Below are 16,824 nucleotides of genomic sequence, written 5' to 3'. Positions count from 1 at the left end.
CTTGGTCTGATACCAAATTACAGCTCCCCACACACAAAGGCAATGATGCCCCCCCCCCTTCTTACTGACATGTTTACAGACCAATGCGAAAGGTGCATGCACAATGGCAAGTAAAAGTAGCCCCTTCTGGGTTTTTTGTCCATCTCTGCTCAGCATCCTTGTCCACGGACTAAGGAGGAGGGTAGTGGGGGTGAGAGAGAGAGAGAGAGAGAGAGAGAGAGAGAGAGAGAAAGAGAGAGGGAAGGAGGTGTGATGTTAGAAGGGGCGGTGTTAGACAATACCACCCCACAAATATATGCCACCTCCCCGTCATTCCGGACAGCGGACACATCCGATCTGTCCTCAGCCGGACACGCAGAGCAGCGCTTACACAGCGAGGACGAGAGAGATTAACAAAGGAAAACAAACTGAGCTGAAATGCTTTTGGACTCCAGGACTGTCCGTCTTCTCGGCGCGCTGCTCTTCTAGGCCAGTCCATCTTCAGCAGGACTGACAGCGCTTCCCTGCACTTTCCTATCTGATCTGATCTGATCTGCCGCCTCTATTGTCTGAAGCCAGAGGGTCACCAGATAACAGCTCGCCAGATCTCCATCAGCGCGAGGCCGCGCGTGGACACTTCCTCCTCAGAAAGCACTGAAGTGAAGGCGCAGATCGCTCAGTCCGCGGAGTCGGAGTGAGTGAAGTGATCTGAGGGGAGGAAGAGGAGGATGATTGAGGAAAGAAGCCGCGGAGCCGCGCGCGCTTAGTTGGACAGCAGAGAGGACATCAGGAGTAGACTTTACTGGACCCGTCAGCACATCACGGTTTGTTCAAATACAGTCAGCTCTTATATACGTAATTAATTCCCGTTTATACATGATTTTGCCCTCTTTGCATTTTATTTTAACCCATAGAATATTTTGCTGTTTTGCAAATAAAGTTTACTAAACGTGTTTAGGAGACACAACCAGGCAAAGACATGTTCCCATATTTTTTCCCCAACATATAATATCATATCTCATGTATAAAGCATTATATGGCAAATACTGACTGTAAATTAAACATATAAAATAAGAGTTTTCCTGCATGTATTTCTTTTTTCAATTTTGCTAAATGCTACTTGCAAAATTGGACAATAACAAAGTTTACACGTGAAAATGAAATACATACAGGCATCGTATGTCATATAGGCTACAGATAATAAATTAAAAACATAAAAATATGCCTGTTTTGACAAGTTAAATTCTGCTTGCAAAAATTGGAAAACGCCAAATATGTTTACATATGAAAATGAAAATAAATATGAAAAATACACTTTTTAAAAAAAAAAATCACGTTTTCCATAACATTTATTTATTTATTTATTTAAAGGCCATACGTGTGATTTGTGACTCATATGTCAGTCTTACCATTTCAACGTGCTTTTATTTTTAATTGCAACGCAACTGTTATATATTATAAGCCATCACATATTATACTTTATATATTATACATTGTACAGAAAACGTGTGCATTATAAATTTTACAGAAAAATAAACGGTTCTACGACAACAAAAGGTTCTATCACTTATACGATACCAATAGCACATGACAATACAATAATCGTTGTCGGTGCCATATAGAACCATTTTTTAAAAAAAAAATATGTCTTTTTTATGATAGTGAAGAACCAATGTAACCATGCAAACAGTGAACTCTGCATTGTCTTTCTCCTAGACATACAACCGCTGCCTTTACTAAAGAACCACTAAAGAAGCCCTTTTTAAGGCTGTATAGTTAAATGCACAGCCTGTTAAACTGTGTATGAAATGAAACGGCGATGTGGGAGAAGCTGCTGCTTCCCAACCCCGAAGTTGCACCAACAGATGTTAACCTTTGGAGCCTCTTATTATTCCAGTTCCGTTTTGTCCTGTCAGGCAGCACGCGCCAAGCGCTATAGTGGGACAGATGGATGATTTTAATTACGGAACATGACTCGAAAAATTATCATATTTGCACTCATTTTGTGCGGAGGGGAACAATATGGATGGAAATAGGGGGAGGGAAGGAAGGCAGCTCACACTCCTGAAGCCATGATATTATTCAGCTGCTTATTTTAGTTTTAATGCATTTCCTGCTCGCGCTCCAGTGAAATAAAGTAAACAGGAAAACGGCATCAGTGGGCTACACACAGGCTCAATATTTCCATCTTTAGGTTTTAAAGCTTTAGTGTGAACAGCAGGACTTGCCTACAGTAGTTCGGTCCTTTTAACCATCAGCTGAGCTGATCGGTTACAATACGAGGCCGAAATGACCCGAAGCAGTAAGTTTCGTGTGTGCAGCCTCGGGGCACAACAAGTAAACAACAGAAAAGCAGAGCTCTGCTCGGCATCTGTCGGGCTACAACCGTCCAAACAAAGGCTGAGAGCAGAACTGGACTCGAGCTGCTTCCAACCCTCTGTCTGTCTTTCACTCATATACATTCAGACAACAGAGCTATCAGCACTGAGGAGTTCGTGTCAGCCTGAGCACCTTAAAGATTTCACATGTCACTGCTTACCAGCATTTCATCACTGATAATTAGGAGGACACAGCAAAGCGGAGGGTCTTATTTAACAGTCCCGTGGCCACTTTAAGGGGCTGAACTGAATTGAACCGAGCTGAACTGAACTCTGTTGGTGTTACGATTACGAAGATCTACTGGGGTCTGATTTCTACAGAGTTACTATAAGGATCTTATGTTCAACTCAGACGAACAGCTGTGGTTTATTAAAGGGTGCAACACAAATATTAGACAAGAACATGAGAAAAGTACTGTAGATTCTTATAAGTGTTAAACAGCAAACAAAAAAAAACTGATTTTCTAATAGTGTTACTGTTGATCATTTTGCAAGACACAAACCAACAAACATATAAATAAACCAATACAACAAATAAACAAATAAATATCAAATAAATAAATAAATAGATCTTGTTTTTGCGTTATCTAGCAGCCCTACATTTTTAGTTTGGTGAACCTCAAACAGCAGATTCAAAGTTAACAACGAGTAAAATATACCTTGTTGTTAGGCCATCTGAGCGCACCGTTCACGCATTTAAATGGACTGGAAACTAAAGTACACCATGTGTGCCCCTCTGTCCTTTATTAAAAATAATAATCTAACGGCTTATACACCGTTTTTAATACTCACATATGAAAGAGTACAAATGCATGAAGGAGGCTGTGTAGATAAAGCCAATGCTGAGTAAGTGTACATAAAAAACACTGTTGAATGAACTTAATTCCCATTCAGTCAAACAGAGCAGAGTCAGTAACAGACTTCGTGAATGAGGCAAAATGGAGACATTTCAGCGTCATTTATTCGGGTTTCATTGGAATGAAAATCTCTTTGAATCAACGTAAACACGCGTTTTGATTCATTAAAATCTTCCGCTATTAATTTTACTTAAAAACAGCACAATTCCTTTATTTAATGTCGACATGTTATCAACTTGGACAATTCGGACACAAATGGGTTAAATACGTTCTGTTAAGAAGACAAAAGAGGAAATGTTTATTTTTAAAAATAATAAATTAATAAAACAGTCCAGGGCTGCTTCCAGAAGCGCACACTTCAACACTGGACCCCCCAGCGGTGCCCTCATGAGTGTGGTGTGCAGTAAGTAAGTAAAAAAGCTAATGAAAACTGGGGCAGTACCCCTCTTGTCACGGGGGTGGTCCCCTCGAGGGTGCATCTGAGTACACTGAGTAGTCAGGGAACATAACCGTACCATAATCCATTAAAATCATATTTTCCAAGTTGTACTGACTCCACACACCCCGTCTCGCCTCCAGGCTTTTTTTTATTGTCCTCTTTTCAAAAATTAGGTTATGAAAAGGTACAAATACGTTTTTTTTTACCTGGAAAAACTTTTTTAAGGTACACAACTGAACCTTAAAACCACTGTTGTACCTTTGAGGGAACATTGTTTGTACCCTGATGAACGAGATGTACCTGCACAGAACCTTTATTTCTAACAGTGTATAGTGTAGTGACTCTACTGACTCCCTCTGACTCCTCACTGTGTTATGCAGGGATAAAGGTGCGACGTCACTGGTGGTCTGAGTCCCCCAGGTCCCGCGCTGAGATCCGAGGATTGGGCGGGAAGCTCGCGGCAGAGTGAAAAATGATGCTGAGCCCGGACCAGAGCGAGCCGGAGCTGCCCTGGAGTCAGTCGGACGCCGAGACGGTGCTCGGGGACATCAAGGCGAGCTGCCTCTCGGACGAGGCGGCGGAGGGAGAGGGCAAGGCCAAGCCGCTGGCCCCGCAGGCGCTCACGCGGGAGGAGAAGCGGCGGCGGCGGCGCGCCACAGCCAAGTACCGGTCGGCGCACGCCACGCGCGAGCGCATCCGCGTGGAGGCCTTCAACGTGGCCTTCGGCGAGCTGAGGAAGCTGCTGCCCACCCTGCCCCCCGACAAGAAGCTGTCCAAGATCGAGATCCTGAGACTGGCCATCTGCTACATCTCCTACCTGAACCACGTCCTGGACGTTTAGCGGCTTCCGGGGACGGGCGGAAGGAGCGTCTTTTTAAAAAAAAAAATAAGCAAACATGGCGTCGTTGTTTTGCAGTTTTTGGGGTGAAATCTTGACTCGGCGGCATTTCAGAGCTGAGATGTTGTCCAAAAGCGGGGTGGGAGGGTTGATACCACTTGATAGCGATCACCCAAGTGTTGGTCAGACTTTAGGCATTAGGCTAATAAGGTTATAACTTTGTTTTAGTCCCCTTTAAACATGGTGAGAACTCCAAGAGTCGTAAACCATTAAAAAAAGACTGTGGTCCCTGATGTAGGCTGTGTGTGGGAAAACGAAACAAAACAGAGATGCAATAAAGCCGAAAGGGACTTTAAAATAACTCGAATAGCCTTCGTCGTGGCAGTTCTGGATGACCACAACAGTATGGACAAGTGGAGAGAGCAGGATAGCCTGTAGATCATCAGCTGCACTGAAGGAAGGTTTACTGGATATGAACTAGAATATGAATATGAACCCCCATCCCCATTAGCTGCTCCTTAGGCCTAGCAAGTAGTTTTCCAGTCAGGAAAAAAAAATTAAATAAATACGTATAAGTGCCACTTAAATATATAACATTGTGACCTTAACCATCCTTATTTATTTATTTATTTATTTATTTATTTATTTATTTATTTATTTATTTGCTTTTTTATTTATTTATGAATGAGTTGCTTCTGTTTGCTTCTGCCTTTTCTTTTTCTACTGATTTATGTTCAGAAGGCGTTGTTTGTTTTTAGATAAATGTACAGTATGTTGGGTGTTTGTATGTAGCCTACTGCATAAGCAACGTTACCATATGTGTTAGACTGTGACATTCAAGCATTCATGAAAAACAAACAAGCAAACAAAAAAAAAGTCCAACTGCACTTTTTTTTCGATGTTTATTTCTACTGGATATATTTTGTGATGAATTTAGAGATAGGCTATTATGAAAAGTGAGATTTTTCTTCATCAGCCCATGACCAGAGAAATGCTGTAGCCTAGGTTGATGCTTAAATAAACCACACTGAAGCTGTAATCATGACCATTTGTTTAGGAAACATTAAGGAAAATGAAGACTTGTTGCCTACAGTAATGCCCCCCATGCTAGAGCCTGTGAGATGATATGACTTATGAGATGATGGAGGGAGTAGAGAACATTCCTGATGGACCAAATATGACATCTTAAGTCTGATCTTCTTTTGTTATTGTTGTTGTTTTGTTCCGTTCTTTGGTGTTTACATGTTTGAAATGTTTTATTTGTGTATTCATCACCGCACTGAAACAGATAATTACAATAAGTTATTTTATAGTGGAGGGAAAAAAAATATCTGCTATCCAAAGAAATTCTCGTCTTTTCAGGGTCGTGCCCTTATTGCTTTATGCACATATTTTGTAGTAGAGTCGCTGTGACAGCTGGTTTTTAACAAAGGCATTTTTTCATATTTTACTGGTGAGTTGTTTTTTTGAAATAAAAACAATGATAAGAGAAACTGACGAACGTCTTATGTCTTCTCCTCTTTACAAATGATGACGTGTGTGCATTGATATTAACCATTGTTTGTTTAACTGGTCTTTATTCTTAAAGCTTCAGTAGATTTATTGGTCATAGTTATTGGAAAATAACCAATGAAATTTACAATAGCCAGTGTTTTTGGTGATCTTTGACCATTTCAAGTAGACTCATGCTATTTCTATTAGTCCTGTGGTGTGGTTATGCTGACCAGGTCCTCTGTATAAACAGAGAAATGGAAACAATGCGGACTGAAAGTGGTGGTCACTCAACGTGTGTAGCTCAGGAGTGTGATTTTTGCCCAGCAAGTGTTTGCTCCTCATCTTCCCTCTTGGCTGAAAGGCCGTTTCCCCAGAGAGGGGGCAGGTGTTACTCCAGACGAGCCAAGACAACCAAATTACTGGCCGTCTGGCACCTCCCGTGGGAAACACACACACAGGGAGAGAGGAACGATGGAAATTTATGTCCAGGAAAGAGCATTATATCATCTATCCTTACATAATTTCTGTTTTAAATTGGAATTGAAGGACCAATTTAGATGGGAATAAAATGACAATGATAATGATCTAGTTATTACAGTGTAATAAACTGCTTTGAGAGTATTCTTAGAGTATTTGTTGTTGCTGTTGCTGTTTTTAGTATTACAGTACATAAATGTTTTATGCAGATTATGCAACATGAATGTAAACATGTGGGTGTCGCCCTGAGGGAAACAGCCATTAAACTGTCACCAGCCCCATTCTGCCCCACACCTCACCTTACGAACGGTCAAGCAAGTCAAAGCCATTAGCATTATGGATGAGGTTAGATTAAGCCTACAACAGCCACTTCCACTGACATTGTTCATACTGTAATTATCTCTCGTTTAACAGCCGTCTCCTCCTTTTCCTTTTCATTCATACTTTTGCGATTACGCGGAAGCTCACTTACAAATACTTCCAGAGTGCCAACACTGAAGTGGCCCTTTTCTTTGATTCAGTAGCCAAATTCTTTTGTAGCTCTTTGTTTTGTGACAAGACGCTCGCTCACTCACTCATTCACTCACTAGCTCCCACAAATGCACAAGACCACCACAGAGGATTTGAGAGCGCTCCCCTGCTAATTCAAGGCTTTACATGCTTTTAACAGGGTAGTTACAGATAAAGATTAAGTGTTCTTAGAAGACTGAAGACACTTTTCACTGCGTCATCATTTTCATAGACAGAACCTCTGGTGAGTTCTAGATCAGGGTCTCCTGTATGTTCACCAAGGGCTGCAGGTTTTCATTCCAATAAGGCAGAAGCACACCTGATTCCACTTCTTTAATCAGTTGGTTTCAGCCCTCAGATAACTGATTTGTTCTTTGAGGTGTGCTCCTGCTCACTTAGAACAAAAACCCACAGCCACATCAGACCCCCAAGCAAAGATTTTACTGAAGCAACTCTGATTTCATTGTATGTTTCCAAACTGAGTCATCATGTTGTGAGAATAATATCATCTTTGTCTTGTATGTATCTCCATTTTTTCCCACTTTCATATCATCTGAAAACTCCAACTGGGTGAACATCTCATGATGAATGGACCAACAGAAATGGCCCAAAATGACTTAGAACAAACATCTCACTACCCTAATATACATTAAAAATTAAGAATGGTTTTGCCTTCTCCTGTAAACTTACACTTTTGGAGATTTGTTTTGTTTGGACAGCAAAGATATTCTGTTTTGCTTGAGATATTTATTAACAGAAAACACCATATGGCCTGTATTATTCATTAAGGACAGAAAATCTTTCTGAGAGAAAACATTAACAAGTATAACCACGCAGTCCATTGTAAAGAAGAGATGTTTACATTACGTCTACACCCAAGAGCTTTTACTTTCCCTTGCAGATGTAGAAATTTAAAAATCTGACGCTATTTGCAAGAGGAGGTCCTTCATGAAAAAAGGGGCTGTTTATGGAAAGGCCATATCATTTCTCTTAGCTTCCAAGTCATTTTTGAGATGAAGAGTAAGCACAGCTGTTAACTTTCCTTTGAAGGCAACAATATGAGGGATGAGTATTTACAATTGTGAGCACTTGTTGTGTCTTGCAATGTTAGGTTTTCCTTATGTTATATAACCCCTTAAAATCCAAGGCTTGTACATACTAAGCCTTATTATTCAGTAAATACAGGGACTTCAGTGCAGACTGGCTGAGCTATTCTTAGGTTATACAAGTGTCAGACCTGGCCAGTTAAGGGGTTAAAAAAATCCAATGTACAGTACTAATAGTCTTGTTGGTCAACCGTACAGAATGGAATCAGGCAGCACTAGCATAATTTGCTTAACGGTACCATCACAGCCCACTCAGTACTGCTTATCATTTCTTGCTGGTCAGCTACAGTCGCACAGTCTGCACAGCTGACCAGTTCAATTCACTTAGAACTGAAGAATACATTTTTTATGTTCCTGGTTAAATAAAGTTTTAAAAAGTGATGGTGTTTACTATAAAATGTAGTTTTCATTTATTTCTACTTCTTTTATTTATTTCTACTTCTAGTTCTTCAAGTGTTCTTTAGTCAAAGAAACTGGTCTATTTAGAACCACAAGTTCTTTATAGAACCCTTTTTGGTGCTACATAGAAACATTTTCAAAAAGGCCCTACAGAGAACCATTTACAACACATTTTCCATCAATCTGAAGAACAATTTCACCATGCAAAGAACTATTTAAGCATGAAATGGTGCTGCATAGAACTTATGGTTCTAAATAGAGCCATTCACTTTATTTAAGAACCCTTGAAGAACAGTCTTTTATAAGAGTGTAACACTTTAAATATATAAGGTTAACATCCCATCTACTGTAGATAAGTTGATCTCCACTCAGCATGTTTATTATCCTTTAACTGTTAATGCTTTTATTTTTGTTTGGCCATATGTGACTCGCCCATACATTCACTCCTCCACTATCATGTCTCAATATATTCCAACCCAAAGCTCCTGCCAGCTGTAGCCCTGCTGTGGGTAGTAACAGGCTGTCAGTGTGGCCGATGTGTGTGTGTGTGTGTGTGTGTGTGTGAGAAAGAGCCATATTGCTCCTCTTTTCACCATGGATTATGTAATGGCAAAGGCCTACAAGTGACCATATGTCAGAAAGTGTACAGACGGGCCCAGAACCGCAATCACCATTGTTCCTTTTTTTCTCTCTCATCATTCAGGTAGACTTTTGGTGGAAAAAAAAAATCCTGAAATGGGACAACACACACACATACACACATTCCCCTTTGTTCCAAGGAGGACCGTCTTGTCTTCTGGCTGGAGAAGAAAACATGACAACAAGCAGCCATATGTCCACAGGTCTAGAAAAAGCATCTCAGAGTGAGGGTGGAGGTGGTGGAGGTGGGGAGGGGGGGTTAGTTAGTCTGCTCCTCTATTCCCCCCTTCTCCCCTTCTCCTCTCTCTCTGCACCTTCATTATAAGTGTGTTTGGTCCTCAATGCCTTCAACCCCCCCCCCACCCAGAGCACTCTCCACCCGCCCCTTTTCTCGTCCTCTTGATAGCCATCAGAGGTGTGTGTTGTTGGAGAGCGTGAGCGCGTGCGTGTGTGTGTTACGTGCATGTGTGTGTTACGCCAGCAGCAAGACACAAAGGCAGATCCATGTGTTGAAATGTGGCCCCCGGGATGGACCACATTATGCCTGCCTACTTCACCAGCAGGGACCCAGGCTGGAGCTGGCTCACGGCCCTTTGTCTCCAAACAGATGGAAATAGACTGAGAGGGGCGAGAGAGAGAGAGAGGGAGAGAGAGAGAGAAAGAGAGAGAGAGAGAGAGAAGAAAGAGAATGTGGAAAAAAAAGGAGAAGTCAGTCTGTTCTCATTAACTCGCATATTGAGAGAGAGGCGCTCACAATGCGATAGGCTCGGCCTTATTCAAGCTCACGCTCGGCCCATCTGTACACACTGGACCGGTCATACGGTGCATGCATGGATTAACGCTCATATACGCACCAATTCAGTCTCGAGTTCTTATTTACTCCCAGCCATCGATACATTATTTTAAAATGTAGCATTCGGGCTTAACACGCTGTTTATACCTGATAAGCAATAGATACACAGATAGGTAGGTAGGTAGGTAAATAAATAAATAAATAAATAAATAAATAAAGACCCCACATACAAGTTGTGAAGCGAATCAGTGGTCCGTAGTTGAACATGTACAGGGAAATTCTACCCATTTCCCACAATTTCTGCAGAATTGAGGTCACTGAGATCTAAACAGTCATTCAGGGTAGTGTGATGTGAAACGGTTCACGGTAGAGAAACTTACCCATCCATGTTTTCTTCACAGTAGCCGTGTTACGAACCAGGGGTCACCGTGTCTGCAACACAAATAGAGCCATTTTACTTACAGTTCCAAAAGTTGTCATATGTAATGTTTATGATGGTAAAATCATTTCAGATTATAAATCTGAAAAAAAAACGTTTTCTTTGGGGACTATTTTGCCTATTTTGGGGACTATTTTGCCGCACAACGCCCTGCAAGTATCCATCCGCCATGTACGGGTTTAAAACTTATGTCCAGTGCCAAAATCTTATCGCAAAACTGTCGTAAATCAACGTCTCAGACAAACAGACGGTGTATTCATAACCATTTCGTGTGATATCGATCTGTGAGGGAGATTTTAGAGGTGGACGCCTGGTTCCTATCACCACCACTGGGAACAGTTCTGACTCTGTACGTTTCTCTGGAACAGAGCGTTTTATATCAAACCTCTCTGAATGGCTTTGTTTATATCTTATTTTTTAACCTTTTAATTATGCCGAAAATTTGAAAAATCGATGGGATTCCCCATTTAAATTCCCTTTGGTCCACACCTTCTCTGAGTTTGCATGATCACAGGGAACTTTTCAAATTCGATCAAACCGTACGGCTGAAGTTGTCTTGTTTAATGCATCCCATCATAAACGGATGTGAAAGAGTTCATGAAATCTGCTTGACAGCTGCACAGAGTCTGGAATTTAGGAGGGGAGTTTTATTAAAAGGTAGAAGTGGTTTTGTAATTTTCAGTGGCTCACAGCAGCAATGACCTTATCTTTATCTCAACTGCTTCAATCATGAAAAATAAACCAGTCTAAATTCTTTAAACTCTCCATACTGAATGTTTATGGGTAAAATAGGAATCCAGCTCTCGGCTTCTAATAAAAATGATACCATGTCTTGTAATTCTCCACGTAACGGATAAAGCAAAAACTCTAAAATAAGGACAGTGGCCCGGTGGTCAGTGTATATGTGTGCGGTCAGGCTGTTCTCGCTTACTCTGAATTTTTACGCCTTCTCATCCCCAAAACTCAAAAACTAATTTCCTCAAGCGGATTTCATTTCATTCTGCCGGGACTCGCGAACAGCGTGCATGACTTCTTAATGATTTCGTTAAACAAAAACAATAACAGTTTAATTTTGGAGAGTTAGGTCAAATAAGCGATGAAGGAAATGCTGAATGTGTCTTTCAAACACCTCATTTTCCGCTGCTGAGGTGTAAAAACTTGCCAACGCGCAGCCTATCTGGTGGAGCTTTCCTCCCCCTATCGGTCAGTAATGGTAATGCAGAAGTCAAGCATGAGCGCTGTTTTGTACATCGTCTTTTAAAGGGCCCGTGTCCTACATTTTCTAGTATTTTTCTATCATGAGAGTGATTTATTTTCCCCTGAGCACGTTTTTTATACACCAAAAACACTCACAATTCATTCCTATATAATCATTTTCTAACCTCTCTTTATACCGCCGTCTGTGTTGCTGTGCCTTTAAGACTTATATGTAAATTAATCTGTTTTGATTGGCTGTCCAGTATTACAGTGCGGGCCCAAACACTATTTATTACTTCAGTGTGAGTGGGCGGGCCTAAACTGCTGTAGGTTTAATAGGTGGATTTATCGGTTTTCCGCCACATGACAAAAACAGTTAATTCAAAACAATTGGACCGGAAATAGAGCAGTGCATTCATAAACTTTAAAGCTTGTTTACAAACCACATCAAACACTTTTATTTTAAAAAAAAATGAGGAAAATAGTGATTTTTCCATGATATGGGCTCTTTCATCTTTCTTTCCAGGAATATTTTTTCCATAGATTCATGTCGGTTCCATGTTCTCTATGAACCAGTTCAATCTCGTCCCGTCTGCCTGGTTTTGTGAAGGTCATGCACTATCTGCCTTTGACCACACGGGGGAGGTGTTTTCTGATAATAAAAAAGTCAATTGTGATAAAAGACTATGGTTATTTCTGCTCAGGCCGGTATGCCTTTCTCAGCAAATCCTATGTTGCTGGCTGTGCCCAAGTCAGATAATACTGCATATATAAAAAGCAGTTTGTGTGGGAAAACCTGTAAATGGCTTGGTTACCTTATGTGTTCTAACAGCTTCCCCCCCAAATTATTATCCAATGTCTCCATTACCCTCTCTCCAGTCAAGAGACTAGACTGATTAACTCAGTGGTGGTAATTCAAATGGCCCGTCATGTTTGTCTACCCCTTGGGGGTAGAAGAAAAGAAATGTCAGAGGTCATGCACTCTGTTTGACCCCAACCCCTTTTAAATCCCAGTCGTAAATAACATGTAGGGGGTCCACACGAAGTGGCAAAAGCCCTGACAGCAGTGACACAGTTTGAAGAAATATTTATTAATATGGTTAAAAATAGAAGGGTAATAGGTTATGCACTGATGGTAAATAAATAATTACCAGATAATCATTTTCTTCTATGGTCCGGTGCTTTCAGGATGTCTGCAAAAGAGACCTCCTCAGAATAGAAGACACTCATTTCACTGAATATACTGAATTTTGACTGAATACAGTATGAGGTTTAAATCATTATTATTCTGCCCGCATTCATATCACCTCACTAGAGAAAAGAGGAGAAAGTGGATTGTTAAGCTGGCAGTAAGACGTAAAGATCAATACAGCGATAACACCTGAAGCCTGTGTGGAGCTTTGAGGAATTGAGGGGCCTTTTTTACTCTGATCCAGGACCATTTTCCTTTCCCAATGTTCACACCCATTCATAAATGATATCTGTTCAACTGATCTAAGGTCAGCATAAAAGAGCAACCCAGGGTATTCATGCAGACATAAAGGCAGACAGGTAGCTCCTGAGGCTCTGTAACCTCTGAGCGCTCGAGAGACGCTGAGAGATAAAATTATTTACATTCCATTTTGACAGCCCGCTAGGCTTTGCCTTTGCCAGCATTGTTTTTTCTCATCCACTGAATCTGAATGTCTATGCTGGTAATAAGGAGTAAATAGATAAGGCTAGATGGAAAACATTGATTAGCATAATCCTTATCGAGAAAACTTTGGCAAGGAAAATAAAAATGGCTAGGAATAAGAAAGTCGGTTATCTGTTAAGTATATCTAATTAAATATATTTTTTACAACAAATACAAAAAGTACTACATATATTTTAATGCTATATAAACAGTCTCTATGCTACTAGTTTTGTAAATTAGCCTGGTTGGACTACATTTTCTCCCCTATCACTATGGGTAATGGGTGCCCTTTAAAGTAGCTGAATTTACTAATTAGGAAGGGTGCCTTGATACTTTTGGTCATATACTCGCTGACCTTTATTAGGTACAATAATTGTGCACAATAAATGTCCACTTACCATATAGGTGTAAACTGTAGTTCTACAATTACAGGTGGTTTCTCTGCATAACTTGTTAGCCTTTCTTCAGCCTGTTCATCATGACCAGGACCCCCAGAAGACCACCACAGAGCAGGTATTATTTGGGTGGTGGATCATTCTCAGCACTGCAGTGACACTGACTTTATAGTGGTACGTTAATGTGTGTTGCACTCATGCGAGTAGATTAAACACAGCAGTGCCGCTGAAGCTCTTAAATACTGTGTATCCTTACTGTCCTTGTTCGTCCACTTTGTAGATGTAAAGTCAGAGACAGTGGCTCATCTGTCGCTGCACAGTTTGTGTTGGTCATCCTCTAGTCCTTCATAAGCAGTCACAGGACACTGCCAACAGGATATTTTTGGTCGGTGGTCTATTCTCAGTCCAAGTGACACTCAGGTGTTTAAAACCTCCAGCAGCACTGCTGTGTCTGATCCACTTGTACCAGCCCAACACACACTAACACACCACCACCACATCAGTGTCACTGCAGTGCTGAGAATGATCCACCACACAAATAATACCCACTCTGTGGTTGTCCTGTGGGGGTTCTGACCACTGCAGAACAGGGTGAAGAAAGGCTAACAAATTGTGCTGAGAAATAGATGGACTACAGTCTGTAATTGTAGAACTACAAACTGACAAAATGGACAATGAGTGTAGACACAGGCACTTAACAAAGTAGCCAATGGATGTGTAATGTACTTCAAAAGTCATTTCAAAGGTTGACTCAAACACAATCTAAGAAACTGCCATCTTCAAGCAGGTTTTGGCAGGACAGGGCAACTGCTTCACTGACCATGCTGTATTCTTGCCAGCTCCTAGAGAGGCTGAAAGGGCATGTGTGGGAATTGTTGAAGCCCTGCCCAATTCAGTGGGACCACCCCCTCACCCCTCAGTAGGCTGCCTACATTTACAGTGGACTTGCTGGATATGAGAGAGAGAGAGAGAGAGAGAGAGAGAGAGAGAGAGAGAGAGAGAAAGAGAGCACTACAAAAGTCCTCAAGTCTATTCTCTTGGCTGCTAGCCCATCCTTTTGTTAAGCTGCACTCCTGACGAACAGGCCCACGGATCCCCTTTAAAACTCCCTCACTGCTTTGTTTGTCCCAGGTTTAGGAAATATATTATTAACAAGACGGCACCGACACAAGCACAACAATGACTTTTACATAGAAAACTAATTTGCACATAACTCCCTTTGACTGTACAGCTGGGATATCATATGTCTGCATTGTCTGCATGACATCATCTCAATGGCTTTTCATGAAAGATCAGCCATGCAGCATTGAGGAGAAAAAAAAAAGACATGATGCTGGTTTTCAGAATATGACAATAACCAGAGCTTATTCTTATTTTTACCTAAGCTGTCTGACAGAGATTTTCTGTGACTATTTTCTTCTATATTGTCAGATATAGAAATTTACACCCTTTGAAAATACACACACACACACACACACACACACACACACACACACACACACAGATTATCTAAACAACTTATCGTTCTGGGTCATGGGGGGTGCTGGAGCCTATGTTAGCGGCCATTGGGCGGAAGGCAGGAAACACCCTGGACAGGTCTTACAAACAAACCCAAAGACATGAAATTGTTTTTCAGAATACAACTCACCAAAACCCATCTTCTTATTCTTATCTCAAAGCTGATAGACAAGGTTTTTGTGATTTGTTTGCCACAATGCCAGATACAGAAATAAGCCTACACACTCATTCAGAATAATGAAGAAAATGAAATGATGAAAAAATGAAATAATGAAAAAAAAAAAACATTGGTTTTCAGAATACGACAAACCAAAGCCCCATGTTTTCATATTCTTATCTCAAAAGCTGACAGACATATGAAGTTTAATTAATCCATATTTACAGATACAGAAACATACATCCTTTAAAATGCAAGATCCCAGATAGCAAGAGGATAGTGGGCCACTGTTGGCCCACTGATGGCAAAGCTTGCGGACCACTTTTGCTTAGCGTTTTCCAGGTGGCCCACAGGTGGTTAAGCAGAGTGTTAGACATATACCAAATTACTTATTTATACTTCATTTCTTACTTTTGTTATCCTTTGTAAATTAGTTTAGTAAATTTAATCCAGCACAATGTCAGCAACAACATTTTCAACAAAATCATTGTGTATTAGGCCTTTTTTTCCTTTCGGTTGTTTGTAATATTTGTCTTAGTTTGTTGTCCAAAATAAAAGTCTGTGTGCTTTCAACATCGGTTTGAGCAGATTAAAAACTAGTTAGACCTTGCATGCAGGACAGTAATATGGGTGGTCCGAGAGTGGATCAGCAGTGGCACACAGTCAGTAGGGTGCCGACCTTATCAAGCCACTGGATACGCTATATGTGCTTGCTATCTGGGATAATGTAAACAAGAGCAACAAAAAAGAGATGGCATTGTTTTTTTTTTTCAGAAATCAGAATAGAACTAACCAAATCCCCATCTTTTAATTCTTACAGACACACATATAAAGGGGGCTGCTGTGACTTCTGTTTGTCATACAGAAACATACACCCTTCAAAACCTCATATTAATGAGGAAGAATAGATAAAAAAAAGACATGATACTGGTTTTCAGAATATGACTAACCAAAGCCCCGTCCTCTTATTCTTTCCCCAAAGCTGACAGACATACAAAGGCTGTTGTTTTCTGTCTCTTGTTAGCCATGTTGTCTGCACCCTTCACAAATTCAGATTAACGCATCAGTCAGTTGTGCAACTCAACAATGTAGAATCACCAGCGTTACGAAATATCACCACGCTGTGCTGAATGGTCGGCCCCCTGTTCCCCTAGCGCGGCACAGTCGCATTACACCTTCCTCCCTCTCTCTCTCCCTCTCTCTCACTTCCAAACGAAACACTGCCCCCCTGTTATTCCTAATGTGCCGAGGCGACTCCGCAGCTGGCGCTCGGAAACGAAACCGGCTCGGTTTGAGAGGCGAGCCGTGCCTCAGGATTACTTTAGCGCCAGTGTTTGAGGTGCCTGTGTCTCTGTGGGAATGCCCCGCTCGGGTAAAGGTAAGCTGTGGACTTATTCACGGTGTCTTATCGAGAGAGAGAGAGAGACTGGCAGAGAGACAGAGAGAGAGAGAGAGAGAGAGAGCTGCCCGCCCGGTAACACGGCAGCACTACTGCACCGAGGCGGCTGGCTGGCTAGCAGGCTATGTGAGTGTG

The 16,824-nt window shown here is 41.3% G+C and overlaps 2 protein-coding genes across 2 annotated transcripts in view; both read left to right on the top strand.

Annotated features, from left to right (window-relative positions):
• Positions 1–294: 294 nt before the first annotated feature.
• Positions 295–4,540, top strand: LOC118798177 (helix-loop-helix protein 2-like). Its single transcript, XM_036557544.1, has 2 exons — positions 295–803; positions 4,034–4,540. The coding sequence occupies exon 2, from the start codon at positions 4,126–4,128 to the stop codon at positions 4,492–4,494; it is 369 nt and encodes a 122-aa protein (XP_036413437.1). The 5' UTR covers positions 295–803; positions 4,034–4,125; the 3' UTR covers positions 4,495–4,540.
• Positions 4,541–16,486: 11,946 nt separating this feature from the next.
• The window catches only part of LOC118798038 (vang-like protein 1), an 81,707-nt gene continuing 81,369 nt past the window's right edge, over positions 16,487–16,824 (top strand). The window contains exon 1 of the mRNA XM_036557348.1: positions 16,487–16,668. The gene's annotated coding sequence lies outside the window, so the exon portion shown is untranslated. The remainder of the gene's footprint in view (positions 16,669–16,824) is intronic.

This window comes from Colossoma macropomum, unplaced genomic scaffold (genome assembly GCF_904425465.1).
Source record: "Colossoma macropomum unplaced genomic scaffold, Colossoma_macropomum, whole genome shotgun sequence".
In the NCBI taxonomy this organism is placed as follows: Eukaryota; Metazoa; Chordata; class Actinopteri; order Characiformes; family Serrasalmidae; genus Colossoma; species Colossoma macropomum.
Note: the sequence above shows the minus strand (reverse complement) of the source record. Positions and strands in the feature narration are given on the sequence as shown.